The sequence below is a fragment of the Ahaetulla prasina genome, chromosome 10, assembly GCF_028640845.1.
Source record: "Ahaetulla prasina isolate Xishuangbanna chromosome 10, ASM2864084v1, whole genome shotgun sequence".
NCBI classification, from domain to species: Eukaryota; Metazoa; Chordata; class Lepidosauria; order Squamata; family Colubridae; genus Ahaetulla; species Ahaetulla prasina.
Window position 1 is genome coordinate 18,411,128 of NC_080548.1, and position 19,600 is coordinate 18,430,727.

Below are 19,600 nucleotides of genomic sequence, written 5' to 3' on the forward strand. Positions count from 1 at the left end.
TTGCCAAGCTGTCTGAATTTTGATCACATGACTATGGGGATGCTGCAATGGTAGTTAAGTGTGAAAAATGGCCATGGATCACTTTGTTCAGTGCCCTTGTAACTTTGAACAGTCAGTAAGTGAACGGTTGTAAATTGAGGATTATCTATACCAGGAGTCTCCAACCTTGGCAACTTTAAGACTTGTGGACTTCAACTCCCAGAATTCCTCAGCCAGCAAAGCTGGCTGAGGATTTCTGGGAGCTGAAGTCCACAAGTCTTAAAGTTACCAAGGTTGGAGACCCCTGATCTATACTGTACATCAAACCATAACTTTATTGCATCAGTTGGTTTCACACACAATAGGTAAATAAAAGAACACTTGAGTATGTGTCAAACTAACCATACTTCAACTATTGTGTGAATGCAGACCCCATGCTTTTAATTGGCACGGTGCACATCTTTTTGTGAACACAGGTACATCCTACAAGTGACACATTTCAAAATTCTGCAGCCTACAGGAGGGTAAAGAAATAAAATTAATATCCAAAGGTACACTCAGATGTTAAGAATCACTCCTGGCTTGAGACACGCTCATGCCCTTTAGGACAGTGGTGGAATTCATTTTTTTTTTTACTACCGGTTCTGTGGGTGTGGTGTGGTGGGCGTGGTATGGCGTGGCAGGGGAAGAATACTCCAAAATCCCCATTCCCACCCGACTCCAGGGGAAGGATACTGCAAAATCCCCATTCCATCCTCACTCCTGGGGCCAGCCAGAGCTGGTATTTGCTGGTTTTCCGAACTACTCAAAATTTCCACTACCGGTTCTCCAGAACCTGTCAGAACCTGCTGAATAGCACTGCTGCTTTAAGCAGAAGGGAGGACTTAAGCAAGGTTAACCTGCTTTGAGGCTGGATTTTCCTATCCCTGAGCAAGAATTAAAAGCAGCAATCCAATTATGAAAAGAGTTTCTCTTTACATCTTAAGGATTTTGAGTTAAGGCTGTTGTCCTGTCCAAGTTTTGTCCAGAAAGCTTATAATCAATATCATGGTTGTTGTTTTTTAAATGAAGCCAGTGGATAATATTGCTTTTCCCTCTGCCAGGAGAAGGGAGGGGCTGTTTTTTTGGCAAGTTGTCTGTCCCTGGCACTTTCCCAGAAAAATCTGAAGCCTCCACCCCACTGATGTGAGGGGGCGGGGAGGATAAAAATTGCCCCATTCCACTTACATATGCTTTTCATCCATGGATTGATATCAACTGTCTATCATCCATTACACTCCTTAAATAAACAAAAGTCCAAACTGCAAACCATTTGTAATCCGTTCCAAAATCTTGATGAATCACATCAAGAATCTGTTTATAGAACATTTAACAGTTTAAAAACCAGTCCATCCTCTCTTAACTGAAAGCATATTTAAAATTAAAAAGTCTGAATCATCTTAAAATGCACAAGGGACTTCCAGGAAGACGGGGCCAATATTGATCATAAGATTGTAGCGTGACAAGCATTTTAATTCCAGGGCAAGCGATCAGTATGGGCCCAATTCATTTCAATTGTGGTCTCGTGACCACAAATTGAATCAAAGTGGGCCAATACTGAAAAAGTTACATCTTTTGCACTGCACTGTAAATGCCTGTGACATTACAAACTTGAGCACTACTGGAGGAAAAAATATACATATTTCCAATACCTCCTAGACTTGGAACACAGAGCTTAACTGCTGCCTTCTATACTTTTAAATGCAACCCTGAAAGAACAATGGAGGATGAGGTTAGTGACAAAGAGTGATGCTAAAATGAAGACCACGTGTCTGTCACCATGACACAAAGGTTGCCATTATCGACTTGCGTCCTGACATCTGATTCATGGATGGGAGCCATGGTGGCGCAGTGGTTGGAATGCAGTATTGCAGGCTAATTCTGCTGACTGCCAGCAGTTCAAAGTTGACTTGGCCTTCCATCCTTTCAAGGTCGGTAAAATGAGGACCTAGACAGTTGGGGGCAATCTGCTGAATCTGTAAGCCACTTAGAGAGGGCTGTCAAGCACTATAAAGTAGTATATAAGTCTAAGAGGGCTGTCAAGCACTATAAAATGGCATATTAGTCTAAGAGAGCTGTCAAACACTATAAAGTGGTATATAAGACTAACAGGGCTGTCAAGCACTATAAAGTGGTATATAAGTCTAAGTGCTATTGCGATTTGCCATGCCTTTCTCCATGGATGTCCATGGGATGGTTTGCTTCTAAGAGATCTTTGCCCAGATTTGAGGAGATGCTAGCTTGATATAATCTCCATCTGTTCTGGGCATGTCTGTGGTGTCACCATACACATTGAGAAGGAGAGGTGACATCACACAATAGAACCCTTTTTAATCCCCCTTGGCCTTTTACAGATGCCACTGTTTGAGCTTTAAGGCAATTAGGTCTTTTCCTAAAGCAGCTGCTGAAATATTCAGTTGAAGGTGTCCCCAACAGACTCTACGTGCTCCAATTCACATGTTGTGTTTTAAATCCCAAACCCTGTATAGCTCTGTTATTGTGCAAAGCGAACCTACCAGAATCGTAAAATGAAATCCCTGCCCAGGAACCAATCATAAAACAAAACATGCAGTTGTATCTCATAGATCCAGTGTCTCTGGTCTTGTCTTGTCTTCTTCTTCTTCCTCCTCCTCCTCCTCCTCCTCCTTCACAGACGCTGCAGAACAACTTTTGGAAGCTGGCTGGGGAATTCTGGGAGATGACGTTCACACAGCTTAACGTTGCCAAGGTTCAGAAACACACTGGACCAAAGATGGTCATCTCTATGGCATGTGCTTAATAGTGCATAATGAACAAGAATGCATCTGCTCCAACGGTGACAACTGTAGAATAGGAACACTGGTAGCGTGTTCAGATCCAGCCCTTGCTCTCTGGCATTTCTGTACTGAAGCATTGTTGTTGATTGTTGTGACCCAGGCCCAAGTAGGTAGTAATAAACTTAGTCCGTGGAAAAACAAACTTTATTCGAACAGCTGGGAATTACTTCATTCCTAGCATCCTTCAACTCAAAGTAAAACAAATGCCTCCCAACACAAATTCCTCAGTTATCTCACAAACCTTAGTCCAATTAGGCAAACTGCCAAAGGCCCTTCTTGACGAACGTCCAGAAGCCACAAAAACAAAGATGTATATGAAGCAGAAGACGCAGCTATAATGTTGTTTTCTGGCAAAGCTCAAACGCCGGTGCTGGTCTATTTTAAGCCTTATGGGAAGGGCCAATAATCTCTTGGCCCTACTCCCGAGTTGTCCTCCCTGTTTGAGCTGCTCTTGCCTTCTGGCAGCTCTTCTCATGCGTGCATTAAGAACAGGTTCCTCCTGTTCCTCTGCTTCACTACTATCAGTCTCTTGAGGCTCTGAAGTCCGCATCTCACTTCCCGATGGCCCTGGCCTTACCTCAGCCAGTCCGACTCCATTGCCAGCTCCGTAGGCTGCTGATGGACCACAACAGTGACACTATTTTCTTTATGGAGTTGGATTCCAGCCACAAGTTGTTGTGTCTCGCTCGCTTTCCCCGCAGCCGGGTCCCTCTTATCTCCTGCCGAATGCTGAGGAATGTCCTGGCATGCCTCCAGGCCCCAGCCCTGGCACCATGTCCAGACAGGCCGAGCAAGATGAAGGGTCTGACATGCCTCCAGCCCCCAGCCCTGGCTCCATGCCCAGGCAAACGGAGCAACTAGACCCCTCCCCCTCCCCCACAGCATGTGAGCCTGAGGAATGTGAATTACCAACAGCTGGAGCCTGGAGAGATCCTCGCTTCAGGAGAATTGATAGGCGGCGTCAGCAAAAGGAAGGGAGGGGCAGGCCTGGATAAGTGCTGAGTCATGGAGCCACACCCCATGGCCTATATAAAGGATCTGCTTTCTGGCATTCTCTGAGTCAGGCAAAGTCTACCTTGGATTGCTGAAGTCACTTCCTGGTCTCCTGCCTGCCTTGAGAACTTTGCTAGGACTTTGGCAGAGCTGCAGAGGCACGCCTGATACGGACTTCCCCGACCCGGCCGTCAGCGGAGGAGTGGGACACGACACAAGTCATCACACAACTGCACTCAGCTCTCAGTCAGAGATGGACTGGAAGAATCGGGTGGGAGACGAAAGAAAGACTGCCTTAGGGTTCTGGAAATACCTGGGCTCTGATCCCTTTGCTTTCCATCTTTGACACCTTCTGCAAGGTTTTTAAGTAACACCATTCTGGAAACTTGTACATAAAGTTAGCCGTCAACTTATGACTAATGATTCCAGTAGTAAGCTTATAATAGTTAAGTCATTCCAGTCATTAAGTGGGTCATCACGTAACCAACCCGATTCTACAGCAATTTTTTGCGGGCAGTTATTAAATCATCTCCACGGTTGTTAAGTAAATGCCTTGTCCGGAATGAGCATCTTTTTTGCTAGAAATCAGAAATAAATGTTGGTTTCTAGCAAAAAATAAAAATGGAAATTGCAGTGCCATCATCATGGGATGTACAACCATAAATGTGAGCTGGTTTTTGAATGTCCAAAATGTGATCACGTGACCAGAAGGGCAACTATCACAACTATCCAAGTTGTAAGGTAAAGGTAAAGGTTCCCCTCACACATATGTGCTAGTCGTTCCCGACTATAGGGGGCAGTGCTCATCTCCGTTTCAAAGCCGAAGAGCCAGCACTGTCAGAAGACGTCTCCGTGGTCATGTGGCCGGCATGACTCAATGCCAAAGGCGCACGGAACACTGTTACCTTCCCGCCAAAGGTGGTCCCTATTTTTTCTACTTGCATTTTTTACGTGCTTTCGAACTGCTAGGTTGGCAGAAGTTGGGACAAGGAATGGGAGCTCATCCCGTTACGCGGCACTAGGGATTCGAACCGCTGAACTGCCGACCTTTCGATCAACAAGCTCAGCATCTTAGCCACTAAGCCACTTTATCCAAGTTGCAGGTACTTTTATTTTTGGGGTGGGTGGGTGGGTGGGGTCTGTGATGACTTCCAACAGTTGCTAAGTGAGACGTCGTAAGAGCCGAGGACTATCTGTACAGAAATGCATTTCAAATAGCTGGTAGAATGCCCTGGTCTTTACAACATCAGTTACACGCTTGGCAATCCTGGCAATGGAGCTGCACAGTCATGCCAAAGGCAAGCAGCTGGAGAACTCGCAGCTTGAGTCAGAAACCAAACAGAAAAACCCAAGTCCCATCACCAACCCAATTCTTAACCTTTCTTTCTGCTCGTATAAAGCTGCCAAGTCCCCCACCCCACCAGCATCTCAGTTTCTGCTTTCCCAGGGCTGCCTTTCTCAAGGCAGGGCTCTCCAGATGTTTTGCAACTACCATTCCTTACAATACCCAGCGCATTTCCTACTATATTGTAACTGCCTCATCTGGAAGCAATCAAACTTGAGGAAGGCTGATCTACATAAGGACCCAGTTTAATCGATGCTTAGTTTTCCTCCATCCAGCCTTACCTCCGTCTGTTCTTCCTCTTGGTGAAAATGTGATCCGCTGTGACCCATCTTCATTTCAGAGTTTGACCTCTTTCTGAGTCCAGGTCCACCCGCTGAAGACCTACCTAGCTACAGTATCTCCTGGGCTCAGCTTCTGGAGCCTGCAAATGGAATAACGCTGAAATTTTCTGGAGCCTTGCCAGATTCCTGCTCGCAGAGCCGAAGCCAAGGAAATGTTCCTGTGTGACTTTTGTGTGTGCCTCCCCGAACATATGTGTGCATGTGGTTTTTAAAAATAGAATTCCCTTTCATTAGAAGCTGTACGGGGGGGAATCGTTCTATGCCAGCTTCAGGGCTGCTATAGATTACACACCAGTTTGGCTGTTGGAGACCAAGAAGACCTCCGACTGAAGAGATCTCCACTCCTTCTAGAGGCCCCTCAGCAAACCCTCGAGATGACTCCTCCTCCTGTCTAATTCTGTCGCTGGACTTCTGAATACCAGAAAGGACCCCATTGCAAATCCAAGCTGACGACTGGGGGAATTACATTGTCGGGTTCCTGTCTTCCTAAGACAACAAATCTCGCAGCCAATCTGAAGACGGGGCACCTCTGGTTCCACCATTGTGTTTTGAGGATTGCAGGCCAGAGGGAGAGATGCTTCTTAAAATATACCTTTAGAAAGAAAGGCCCTCTGATCTCAGTGGGGTTCGTGTATTTCCTTCCTTCTTTCCTTCCTTCTCACTTTCTCCTTCCTTTCCCCCCTTTCTGCCTTCCTTCTCTCTTTCTCTTTCCTTCCTTCCTTCTCACTTTCTCCTTCCTTTCCCCCTTTCTGCCTTTCTTCCCTTTCTCCTTTCTTCTTCCTTCTCACTTTCTCCTTCCTTTCCCTCCTTTCTGCCTTCCTTCTCTCTTTCTCTTTCCTTCCTTCCTTCTCACTTTCTCCTTCCTTTCCCCCTTTCTGCCTTCCTTCTCTCTTTCTCTTTCCTTCCTTTCTTCCTTCTCACTTTCTTCTTCCTTCCCCTTTCTGCCTTCCTTCTCTCTTTCCTTCCTTCTCTTTCCTTCCTTCCCCCTCTTTCTGCCTTTCTTCTCTTTCTCCTTTCTTCCTTCCTTCTCACTTTCTCCTTCCTTCCCCCCTCTTTCTGCCTTCCTTCTCTCTTTCTCTTTCCTTCCTTCCTTCTCACTTTCTTCTTCCTTCCTGTTGTGTCTTGTCCGCTCTCACAGCAGCCAGGGCCTTCTTATCTGCTCCCGAACACGGAGGAATGTATGCCTCCCAGCCCCAGTCCTGGCTCCATGCCCAGACAAGCTGAAGAGGAGGGGGCACCTCCCGGTCCCAGCCCTGGCTCCATGCCCAAGCAGGCTGCAGAGGAGGGAGCATCCCCCGGCCCCAGCCCTGGCTCCATGCCCAGGCAAACGGAGCAGCTAGACCCCTCCCCCTCCTCCACAGCATGTGAGCCTGAGGAAAGTTTATTTCCAACAGCTGCTGATTGGAGTGACCCTCGCATCAGAAGACTGGATAGGCGGAGGCAACAGAAGGAAGGAGGACAGGCCTTAATGAGTGCTGAGTCATGGAGCCACACCCCATGGCCTATATAAAGGATCTGCTTTCTGGCAGTCTCTGAGTCAGGCAAAGTCGAACTTATCTTGCTGAAGTCACTTTCTGGTCTCCTGCCTGCTCTGAGGACTTTGCTAGGACTTTGGGCAGAGCTGCAGAGGCAAGCCTGATTCGGATTTCCCTGACCCGGCCGTCAGCGGAGGAGTGGGACACGACACTTACCCTTTCTGCCTTCCTTCTCCCTTTCTCCTTCCTTTCCCCCTCTTTCTGCCTTCCTTCTCTCTTTCTCTTTCTCCTTCCTTCCTTCTCACTTTCTCCTTCCTTTCCCTCTCTTTCTCCTTCCTTCCCCCCCTTTCTGCCTTCCTTCTCTCTTTCTCTTTCCTTCCTTCCTTCCTTCCTTCTCACTTTCTTCTTCCTTCCTGTTGTGTCTTGTCCGCTCTCACAGCAGCCAGGGCCTTCTTATCTGCTCCCGAACACGGAGGAATGTATGCCTCCCAGCCCCAGTCTTGGCTCCATGCCCAGACAAGCTGAAGAGGAGGGGGCACCTCCCGGTCCCAGCCCTGGCTCCATGCCCAAGCAGGCTGCAGAGGAGGGAGCATCCCCCGGCCCCAGCCCTGGCTCCATGCCCAGGCAAACGGAGCAGCTAGACCCCTCCCCCTCCTCCACAGCATGTGAGCCTGAGGAAAGTTTATTTCCAACAGCTGCTGATTGGAGTGACCCTCGCATCAGAAGACTGGATAGGCGGAGGCAACAGAAGGAAGGGAGGGCAGGCCTTAATGAGTGCTGAGTCATGGAGCCACACCCCATGGCCTATATAAAGGATCTGCTTTCTGGCAGTCTCTGAGTCAGGCAAAGTCGAACTTATCTTGCTGAAGTCACTTTCTGGTCTCCTGCCTGCTCTGAGGACTTTGCTAGGACTTTGGGCAGAGCTGCAGAGGCAAGCCTGATTCGAATTTCCCTGACCCGGCCGTCAGCAGAGGAGTGGGACACGACACTTCCCTTTCTGCCTTCCTTCTCCCTTTCTCCTTCCTTCCCCTCTTTCTGCCTTCCTTCTCTCTTTCTCCTTCCTTCCTTCTCACTTTCTCCTTCCTTCTCACTTTCTCCTTCCTTTCCCCTCTTTCTGCCTTCCTTCTCTCTTTCTCTTTCCTTCCTTTCCCTCTCTTTCTCCTTCCTTCCCCCTCTTTCTGCCTTTCTTCTCTTTCTCCTTTCTTCCTTCCTTCTCACTTTCTCCTTCCTTTCCCCCTTTCTGCCTTCCTTCTCTCTTTCTCTTTCCTTCCTTCCTTCTCACTTTCTTCTTCCTTCCTGTTGTGTCTTGTCCGCTCTCACAGCAGCCGGGGCCTTCTTATCTGCTCCCGAACACGGAGGAATGTATGCCTCCCGGCCCCAGTCCTGGCTCCATGCCCAGACAAGCTGAAGAGGAGGGGGCACCTCCCGGTCCCAGCCCTGGCTCCATGCCCAAGCAGGCTGCAGAGGAGGGAGCATCCCCCGGCCCCAGCCCTGGCTCCATGCCCAGGCAAACGGAGCAGCTAGACCCCTCCCCCTCCTCCACAGCATGTGAGCCTGAGGAAAGTTTATTTCCAACAGCTGCTGATTGGAGTGACCCTCGCATCAGAAGACTGGATAGGCGGAGGCAACAGAAGGAAGGGAGGGACAGGCCTTAATGAGTGCTGAGTCATGGAGCCACACCCCATGGCCTATATAAAGGATCTGCTTTCTGGCAGTCTCTGAGTCAGGCAAAGTCGAACTTATCTTGCTGAAGTCACTTTCTGGTCTCCTGCCTGCTCTGAGGACTTGGCTAGGACTTTGGGCAGAGCTGCAGAGGCAAGCCTGATTCGGATTTCCCTGACCCGGCCGTCAGCGGAGGAGTGGGACACGACACTTACCCTTTCTGCCTTCCTTCTCCCTTTCTCCTTCCTTTCCCCCTCTTTCTGCCTTCCTTCTCTCTTTCTCTTTCTCCTTCCTTCCTTCTCACTTTCTCCTTCCTTTCCCTCTCTTTCTCCTTCCTTCCCCCTCTTTCTGCCTTCCTTCTCTCTTTCTCTCTCCTTCCTTCCTTCCATCCACCCATCCATCCATCACATTTTAAGACAATTGAAATAATTTCTTCCCAAGCCTGAATGCAGACCGTAAAAACTTTTCTTTCAGATTTCACCTTTCTGAACACTGGTTATGCAATTCCCATTCATACTTTACCTATATATAAGATGCACTGGTTATTGATTCCAAAACAACGCAATGACAACAATGTTTTCAAGCTAATGCTGCCATTACATACTTGCATCCCCATATCTAAGGCAAGTATGTACACCATGATATTGGTGAGGACCCAACATCCTGCATGGGTTGCCATCTGCTGTGCCCCAAAGACCTACACAGAAATGTATATCTAATAGAAAGTTGCTTGTAAAAATGAGTGTTTCTAAAAAAAAATGCTAAAACTGCTTCAGTTGGAAAAGAAACAGAAGCTACGGTAATCAATTTCTTACTCATTACATATGACATAACATCTCCTGGATCCAGAAATGAAATTCAATTCTGCTCAGTTTTTGTTTTGTTTTTTTCGTTTTTGCAGGACCCCAATTTTCCTGGAGTGGTGTCATCTCACCTTTACACATCTGCCTACCTTGAATACTGCTGGATTTACTGTAAATATTGCTGGATGTTTACAAGCACCCATTTCAAAGCCCTCCCCCTCTGTTATCACAAGAAGAAGTTACTTTAATATAGGTTTATTCCAACTTGCTGCCTGGAAGAAATAAAATTATTGCTCGCAAGCTATTACACTGCAGTTTTTATCTGGGTTGACATCCACGTTTAATTTTTTTCCTTTTTCTAGCAACAATACCAGGGCAGTCAGATGATTGCTACGTACGTGGCTGTCCTATTAGCCTACAAAAACTTGCAGGTCATTAAATAAACGTCTCTAACATTTGCTACTTAGCTTCAAGAATGCGACAGAAGATACTTCCCAAAGATCAAGGTCTAATCTTATAAACTTGGCTTGGTGGTGTTTTTTTCCCCCCCTTCTCTGTATGTTTGTTTGTTTGTCTGTCTGGCTTCAGGCCACAGTAAAAATTTATCAAAGCATATGCAATTAACATGGAGCAAAATCCTCCCAACCTCCTTTCCATGAAAGGCATGGCAGACACCGCACACTTGTGCGGATTGCTAATTACTGAGCTGCTTTCATTTCCCCAGACTGACACATGGCTAATTAAACTCTGCTCTTCCACCGGATAATGAAGCTACCATCTCCCCTAAGCAGGTGGTCATAAAACAGATTGGCTACCAACTGTACCCCCTTACTTTCAATTCAGAGGGATCCGGTTTCTAACAAGGCTGGAGAAACAAGACTGGTCCTCTCACAATGCATCTTCAGACCAAAGGAGAAATTTCATAATACTCATGACTTCTTTGACCGGCTAATGGGTAAATTACATATGAAATGACTAAGCAGTTCTTTGGAACATCTTAAAAGGATAAATCTGTGACAGACAATTTTGAAAGGTCTAATATATTGGAAGAACGTGTTGGAATTGTTACTGGGAGACAACAATGGGACCAACATCCTACTGATATATATTAATACCACTTTATAATGCCTTGGTAAGGCCACACTTGGAATACTGCATTCAGTTTTGGTCGTCACAATGTAAAAAAGATGTGGAGACTGTAGAAAGAGTGCAGAGAAGAGCAACAAAGATGATTATGGGACTGAAGGCTAAAACATATGAAGAACGGTTGCAGGAACTGGGTATGTCTAGTTTAATGAAAAGAAGGACTAGGGGAGACATGATAGCAGTGTTCCAATATCTCAGGGGTTGCCACAAAGAAGAGGGAGTCAAACTATTCTCCAAAGCACCTGAAGGCAGGACAAGAAACAATGGGTGGAAATTGATCAGGGAGAGAAGCAACTTAGAACTAAGGAGAAATTTCCTGACAGTGAGAACAATTAATCAGTGGAACAACTTGCCTCCAGAAGTTGTGAATGCTCCAACGCTGGAAGTTTTTAAGAAGATGTTGGATAACCCTTTGTCTGAAGTGGTGTAGGGTTTCCTGCCTAAGCAGGGGATTGGACTAGAACACCTCCAAGTCCCTTCCAACTCTGTAATTCTATTCTATTCTATTCTATTCTATTCTATTCTATTCTATTCTATTCTATTCTATTCTATTCTATTCTATTCTATTCTATTCTATTCTATTCCATTCCATTCCATTCCATTCCATTCCATTCCATTCCATCCCATCCCATCCCATCCCATCTCTACTCTACTCTCCCTTACCTATTCTATTCTATTCTATTCTATTCTATTCTATTCTATTCTATTCTATTCTATTCTATTCTATTCTATTCTATTCATATCCTAATGATATTAATTTTGTGATTGTTATCTGGCAGATAAATCCCTTCCCAAAGTCCCACAGGTGGGAAGCTACACAACAACTCCACAAAATCTTCCAGCTACATATATAATTTTCCCCAACTTACTGTCCTCCTAATGTGACTTCTGGCTAATCCACTTAGAAATTCTGGGAGTTGTACAACAACTGGGGAAGTCTTTCTGGGAAAGACTGGGCTAGACTCATGGTCTCATTTCTAGATAGTTTCTCAAGTGATTTTGTAACAGTTTTCTGCACTCCTATTCCACACTTTTATTACAATGCAAACATCAAAATGAGAGGCCTCTCAAAACACAGTTCTGTGGCTTGGAGGGAAGTGATGCTTAAAAGCAAATTCTTCCTATGTTCAATTATACACAGAACAACTGGATCACAAAGAACCTGCCAGGATAAATTTATGGAAAAAGAAAGGTTGATCCATCATCAGTTATTTTTACATTAATATGTCTGGGAATAGAATGGAAGAGAGAAACTATATTTGGTTTGTTTAACAGATTCTTCCAAGTCTGGGAAAAGAAACAAAAACAAAAATAGTTCACTTACTGGATCAAAATATTAATGCATAAGCATACTGAGAATTGCTGGATAGATTCCTTATTAAAAACATCATTCAAAAGATCATAAACAAACAAATAAACGTATTAATAAAATAAAATAAAAGCTATACTAAAATAAGCAATTTTATATTTAGCTAATAGCCAAAATTGCAAAGACAATAATAATAATAATAATAGTAATAATAATAATAATAGCTCTAGTAATAAAAGTCAAGGAGGCAGAAAAAATGGGATAAAACTTAAATAGAAAGAAGACTAGATTAGTGATATGTACAACAACTAGCCCTGGAATTGATAATTATATTAAAGCGGTAAATATCTTCCGCCTTTTAAAGTCAACAATCAATAGTAAAGGATCAACTATCAAGAAATGTGCCTAAGACAAGACTTGATAGAACAGTCATAAGGTTTTGGAAAAGGTATCAAGTGCTGGGATGGGTTTATACATGCAAAGATCAGAATCGTGCAAGTCATGGCATTCCCTAGATCAGGGGCCTCCAACCTTGACAACTTGAAGCCTGGAGGACTTCAACTCCCAGAATTCCCAGCCTGCTGGCTGAGGAATTCTGGGAGTTGAAGTCCTCCAGGCTTCAAGTTGCCAAGGTTGGAGATCTCTAGCCCTAGGACACTCTATAGAAGTGAAAGTTGGACTTTGAAGAAGCAAGAGAGAAAGAGTGTTGCCATGTTTGATCTTTTGAGTTGGAGAAGATTCACGAGAATACGTTAGACACCAAAGAAAAGAAACAACGGATTATCAAACATATGAGAATTCTCACTCAAGGACACAAATGACCAGGCTTAAATTTTCCTACTTTGGACACATTATGTGAAGACCTAGCTCTCTGGAGAAGATTCTAATGCTGGGGAAGATGGAAGGAAAGAGAAGGAGAAGATGACTGGAAGCCAGGTGGAAAAGACTCAAGTTGTTATGACCCAGGCCCAAGTAGGTAGTAATAAACTTAGTCCGTGGAAAAACAAACTTTATTCAAACAGCTGGGAATTATTTCATTCCCAGCGTCGTTCAACTCAAAGTAAAACAAATGCCTCCCAACACAAATTCTTCAGTTATCTAACAAACCTTAGTCCAATTAGGCAAACTGCCAAAGGCCCTTCCTGACAAATGTCCAGAAGCCACAAAAACAAAGAGACGAAGCAGAAGACGAAGTAGAAGACGAAGCTACAACATTGTTTTCCGGCAAAGCTGAAACACCAGTGCTGGTCTGTTTTAAGCCTTATGGGTGGGGCCAATCATCTCTTGGCCCTACTCCCTAGTTGTCCTCCCTGTTTTGAGCTGCTCTTGCCTTCTGGCAGCTCTTCTCATGCATGCATTAGCAACAGGCTCCTCCTGTTCCTCTGCCTCATTACTATCAGGCACTGGAGGCTCTGGAGTCTGCACCTCACTCCCAATGGCCCTGGCCTCACCTCAGCCTCATCACTGTCTGACTCCGTTGCCAGCTCCGTAGACTGCTGACAGACCACAACACAAGTTTCAGTAGCAATGAGTGAACCTCTGGAAGACCAGGTTAGGGAAAGATTGCCGTGAAGAAAAATCTATCCATGTTGTCTCTTAAGAGTTGACCATGAGTTGATGGCACATTGTCAATCAAGCAATCAAATCTGAAAAAGCTCTAGTGAAGTCAAGAGGTGTCTTATTTTACAGCAGGTTGCTACAGTGGTACTCTCAGCCAGTTGATTAACTTCAGAATTTACCGAGGATCTCCCCTCAGAAGAGGAAGTAATTAAAAAATATTTAGATTGTGCAGAAATGACTGATCATTAAAGAAAGAGAGGAATCGGAATATTTTAAGATATGGGGACAATTCTACTATTGGTTAGAGAAATGTTATAATAAATGAATAATGTGGGGAGAATGTTATAATAAATGAATGGAAAATATTAAGAAATGTTGAAGAATGGAGAAGTAAGAAGAAGAAGACATCACAAAAGACTTACCTAGATGATACACTGAGGGATTGATTATGTATTGTATGTTTGTTTGTGTATAAAATAAAATAAAATGTTTACCAAAAAGAAAAAAAAAGAATTTACCAATGAGCCAAGTTTGTATAACATTTGCATTGTATTTGTGTAACTCAAAATTAATGTCTGTTTTCCTTTTGGGGGGAGAGAGTAAACCCCATAAATTTGCTAGTTCTCACCGACATGATACTTCCTTTGGAGAAAATCTTAATCCAAGCAATTCTGTTAACACCCGGCAGCCTTAATCAGGTTAGGGGTTAATTAAAGGCTGCCAGGTAAGAAACCTGGGCGATATTATGCCCATGAAACCCGAGCTCCATCCCTCTGGTTCAGCAAAGCAGCAGCTCTATACATTACTGACTCTTGCTTATAAATAAACATCAACAGGGCTGATTGAAATCTGAAGGATATGTTCCCCAGTGATGCTTACTCTATGATTTAAGATTGAAATATGAAGGATATGCTCAGTGATGCTTACTCTAAGAAGCAATTAGGCAACTGAAAAAAAAAATAATTTCAATTAAACCCAAATAATGGAGATCGGTCCTGCAGTTTAGCACAATGCTATAGACAAGGGGGTGAGGTGGTGCTTATAACAGTATCAACACCACAGTCCCAAAGGGGAGTGAAAGATCATCCTTCTATGAGGACAACCTCCTTGCTGTAGGCAAGGTTAGGATGGAAGACAACAGCCAGTGCAAAGGTCGGGTGGGGAAGGGGTTGAGTTTACTATCTCCTTATCCACTGTTCAGTTCTTTAAAAAACTCTTCACACATTCGCTAATTTTACACAATTCTGATGGGCTGGACTACACATTCCACCAAACAACCCATACATGTGTACAGTGGAGGGATCCTGCCAGTTTAACAACCGGTCCGGTGATCGCGCACGTACGCAGTTTTACAAAAACTTAACTTCCGTGTTACTGCTGGGGAGTAACACAGCTGAGGCGCGGCAATCTGCTGTGCCGTGCGAATCAGCTGAGAAGATATAGGTCAGTAAAGCGCAGGGGCGGACCCACCTGATCGTCGTAGTGAACCAGTTTGCTCCCAGCTGATCGTTGGAGCTACCGGTTCGCCTGAACCGGTCCAAACCGGTAGAATCTCACCCCTGCATATGTGGGGCTGAGGAACACTGATAAGCCATTCCTCTAGCTTGGCTCTTCCTGGATACAAATAAACTGTTTTAAATATCATCTAAGTTCATCTACTGTAGTACATGTACTCCTCGATTTACGACCACAATTGAGTCCAAAATTTCTTTTGCTAAGTGAGACAATTGTTAAGTGAGCTATCCCCATTTTGCAATCTTTCTTGTCACAGTTGTTAAGTGAATCACTGCAGCTGACAAGTTTGCAAAATGTTTGTTAAGTGAATCCAGCTTCCCCATTGACTTTGCTTGTCAGAAGGTCTCAAAAGGGGATCACCTGACCCCAAGACACCGCAACTTTCATAAATATGAGTCACTTTCATAAATATGAGGGGCCGGAATAGCTCAGGCTGTAAGGAGCCTATTATTAGAACACAATAGCCTGCAATTACTGCAGGTTCAAGCCCGGCCCAAGGTTGACTCAGCCTTCCATCCTTTATAAGGTAGGTAAAATGAGGACCCAGATTGTTGGGGGGGGCAATAAGTTGACTTTGTAAATATACAAATAGAATGAGACTATTGCCTTATACACTGTAAGCCGCCCTGAGTCTTCGGAGAAGGGCGGGATATAAATGTAAATAAATAAATAAAAAAAAAACTTGCCAGGCATCTGAATTTTGATCATGTAACCATAGGGATACTGCAGTGGACATAAGTGTGAAAAACGGTCATAAATCACTTTTTTCAGTGCCTTTGTAAATTGAACTGTCCACTAAACGAACCGTTGTACGTCAAGAACTATCTGCGTTTTATCTGGTATTGATAATACTAGATCCACTACTTTACAGAAGGCCACGGTTTGTTGAGTAGACTACCTTTTGAATCAAGGCAATCTATCAGCCCAGATGGTGGGTGTTAATTTTAGAAGCCGTATTGGTTGAGTTCATATGAAACATGTATATTTTGAGCTATGTCTCCAAGTTGGGCAAAAACAGACACCGACTTATTCTGTTTTATTCTTATTCATAAAACTGTTCTAAAAATACAGAAGGGGAGGAGGGAGGGTCACATGTGCAGCTAATTTTACTCAGTTACTACTCAAGACACTCTTGAACCTTCACCCAGCACATCTATTCTCTCTTAGAGATTGTAAAGCCTCTCTCCCCACACTGAAGTTCCTTTGATCACCCAGGACTGGCTGCTGGCCAAACGCCTTCTACTCACGTTGCTTTCTCCTTTAATATCCTTGCCCAAGACACAACCTCCCCTTCCTCCTACTCCTCTAAAACCATCAACTGTTAGAAGCACTTCTGAGCTCCCACCAGACTCATAAAAGTCCTTTAAAAACAACAGAATCTGTCCTGGAGCCAAACATCTGGGTTTATGAATTTGAAGTCCACCGTTACCGCTTTTCCAATTCTCCGTCAAAAGAGGAAAAGCAGCAGGTTTTTGATGGATTTAGGAGTTTCACTCCCTCTTCCTGAAAACTCTAGAGAACAGCGCAAGACAACAAATCTTGCAGAAGGAAGATAGGGCAGCTCCGTGTTTTGTCTTCAGCTCTCTTCACCGTCTTGAGTCAACGGACCAAAAAAGCATGCAAGAATGCAAAGGATGTGCTTTTAATTTGTCAACTTAGCAACGGAGACGCCGGGGCCAACGGAAATCCCAATTCCCTTTCTCTTTCATCTTTTTGTTCTGCAATTTATCCTGTAGGTTTACCCCAAATTAAGTGCATTTCATTTTTTTTCCGAGTCTCAGCTGAAATCAAGGCACAGCACCCCACACCAGGGTTATACTAAGCCCCCCCATTCCCAGATTGGCTTGCTTCCCACTACTGTATTTTCAAGTGTCTCAATTTATGGTGGTTGTGGGAAACACAGTCACATCTAAGAAAGGACAGGCCATCTTCTCAATCACAAGTGAAAGGCTTTGCTCAGATGCCACTGGGAAGTTAAAAAGAACAGAAAAACGGGGCATTGGAAGGGATCTTGGAGGTCTTCTAGTCCAACCCCCTGCTCAAGCAGGACTCCTTATACCGTTCCAGACAAGTGGCTGTCCAGACTCTTCTTAAAAGACCTCCACTGTTGAGAGGTTAATTGGTCAGCACACAAACAGCACCCAAGCCAACAATCCTATTCCCCCCACCTCAGTGCATGTTCTGGGGGGGGGGAGAGAAAATGCTTTAAAAAAAAACAACTTACCATCAGCAAAGGAGTTCATCCATCACATTAATTCCTTCTTGTTTGATGTTCTTCCTTGCCCATCATTTTCTTGGCTCCTGGGTTTCGTCTCCCAGAAGAAAAGATGAAGAAGTAAAACTGTACCTTCCCAGCTTGTTCTTGGGTCATCTGAAAAAAACCAAGACAAGGCGGGTTGCAACTGGCTAGGACCACAATTCCAATCTTTGCAAAGATTGGGGAGTGGGGGGGGGAAGACTTTTTTGAGCCGACATCACAAGGTTCCTTGCAGGACAGCAAATTCCAAAGAGGTGTGCAATGCAAAGTCAAAGTCACACCGATGTTCCCCAGGCACATGGTTGGCTCTCCTGCTCCATCTCGGCCAGAGACCTTTCAAAATTAAAAGGTCACCTCGGGGCTTCCTTACTCCCACACATCATGCCCCAGATAGCCCTGGAAGTGGGGGCAGGGGGGGCTGGTGAGGTTTGTTTTGGCCCGTGGGGGTCCTTGCCCGGCCATCCTTTTGAAAGGGCTCTCTGGGCGGAAACGGCTGGAAGGAAAGCAGAGCTTGTGCTCCACACTTGTGGCGCATCTGTTCCTCAAAGACAATTTTAAAGCGGGCGGTGGGGGGGGGAGATGGATATATATAGAGGAATTTTGTGTTCAATTTACTGACAAAGAAATAACGGGAGACTGTCAGTAAATTGAAGGCAAAATAGTTTGTGGTGAAAGCGACTGCCTGAGGGCTCCTGGATTGGGGCTGAAAGGAGAAAAGGGAAGCAGTGTGCTCCCTCCCAAATATTTGGCTAGACCAGGTTGCTAATATATATTTACATATATAAAAAGTGGGTTTTCTATCGAAGCAACCTGGTCTACCCAAATACGGGGGGGGGGGAGCACACTGCTTCCCTTTTCGCCTTTCAGCCCCAATCCAGGTATCCAAATATATATATGAGGCCGGGGGGGGGAGGGGACGCAGGGCTGGAAACCACCCGATCCACCCACCCACCCGTCCCAGAAGTGAGAGAAAGAAAATCGGCTGCAAAGCGGAGCAAAACCCTCCAGCCAGCGGTCCGCAAAACCGCGCCACGCGGTGCCAAAGGAAGTTGGAAGGGAGCGCGCGGGGGGACCGAAGCCCCGCTTTCCCCAAACGGGGACCGAGCCTCCCCCCCCTTTTTTTCCCCCTCCCCCGAACGACCCCCCTCCTCACTCCGCAGTTACCTTCCGCCCCGCTGTCGGGCTCCCCACAGTCTCGACCGTCGCTCCGGGGGCCGGTCGGGGAAAGTGGGGGGGGTCTCTTGCTTCTCCTCCTCCCACCCGGCACAGAGGCGCCTTCCGGGCCGACCGCGGCTTGCCAAACGGCCGGAGAGCTTCCCCCTCCGCCCCCGCGGAGAGCAAGATGGTCGGAACAGCGATGCCCCCCGTCCCCTCCCCAAATTGGGAGACAGGCGGTAAGGAAACGGGGAGGGAAGGTGGACCGCGCCGCGTTGCAGCCCGCCTGATCCTGATCCTGATGATTCCCTGCCTGGGAGCCAGACGGGAACCCGCCTTGCCTTGCGCCGTCCTTTCCCTGGCGCGCAGTCGGCTCGTTTTGCGCCCAGCCTGGCTCAGCTCCGCTCCGGTCTCCTCTTGCGGTCGTGCGCCCAGTCCTGCCCAGGGACTGTACTTGCCGCTTTCTCCCCCCGACCCACCACGACAGACACACCGCCTCTCCTCCTCCCCCTCCCTCCCTCCCTCCCTCCCCCGCCACTCCGCCCGCGTCCCGTCCCCCCCTCCCTCCCCGCCCCGGAGTCAGGCTTCTTTGGAGCTACTTTGCCCAACAGGCTTGCGAGGAGGCGGGATGGGAGAGGGAGGGGGGAGTGGGGGAGTGGGGGGAGCTTCCGGCTTCTCACTTTCTCTTTTTCTCACCAACTTGCCGGGAGAAAGTTCTTCTCCTCCCTCTCCCCTCCCCTCCCCTCCCCTTCTCTTCCCAAGGGTTTTCCAGCGGAGGACAAAAAAATAAGTCCGGGGACTTGAAATATCCCGATGGCAAGCCGGGCTCGGTGGGAAGTCGAGGATCAAGGCAAAGCGCTGGATGCCGATGGGGATGGGGATGGGTGGGTGGGGGGCAGTGGTGAAATCCAATTTTTTTTATTACCGGTTCTGTGGGCGTGGTGTGTGGCTTGGTGGGCGTGGCAGGGGAAGGATACTGCAAAATCGTCATTCCCTCCCCACTCCTGGGGAGAAGGCTATTGTAAAATCTCCATTTCCACCCCACTCCTGGAGGAAGGATACTGCAAAATCCATATTCCCTCCCCACTCCTGGGGAGAAGGCTATTCCAAAATCTCCATTTCCACCCCACTCCTGGGGGAAGGATACTGCAAAATCCCCATTCCTGAGGGAAGGATGTTGCAAAATCTCCATTCCAACCCCACTC

At 46.2% G+C, this 19,600-nt stretch overlaps 1 protein-coding gene across 3 annotated transcripts in view; it reads right to left on the reverse strand.

Moving 5' to 3' along the window:
* Positions 1-18,874, reverse strand: part of TMEM200B (transmembrane protein 200B) — a 46,327-nt gene extending 27,453 nt beyond the window's left edge. For all 3 annotated transcript variants that reach the window (XM_058195293.1, XM_058195294.1, XM_058195295.1), the window contains exons 1-2: positions 18,405-18,874; positions 17,208-17,354 (exon numbers count right to left, since the gene is read on the reverse strand). In XM_058195293.1, coding sequence (XP_058051276.1) covers positions 17,208-17,226 — 19 coding nt within the window. In that variant the 5' untranslated portion in view covers positions 17,227-17,354; positions 18,405-18,874. The remainder of the gene's footprint in view (positions 1-17,207; positions 17,355-18,404) is intronic.
* Positions 18,875-19,600: the final 726 nt, after the last annotated feature.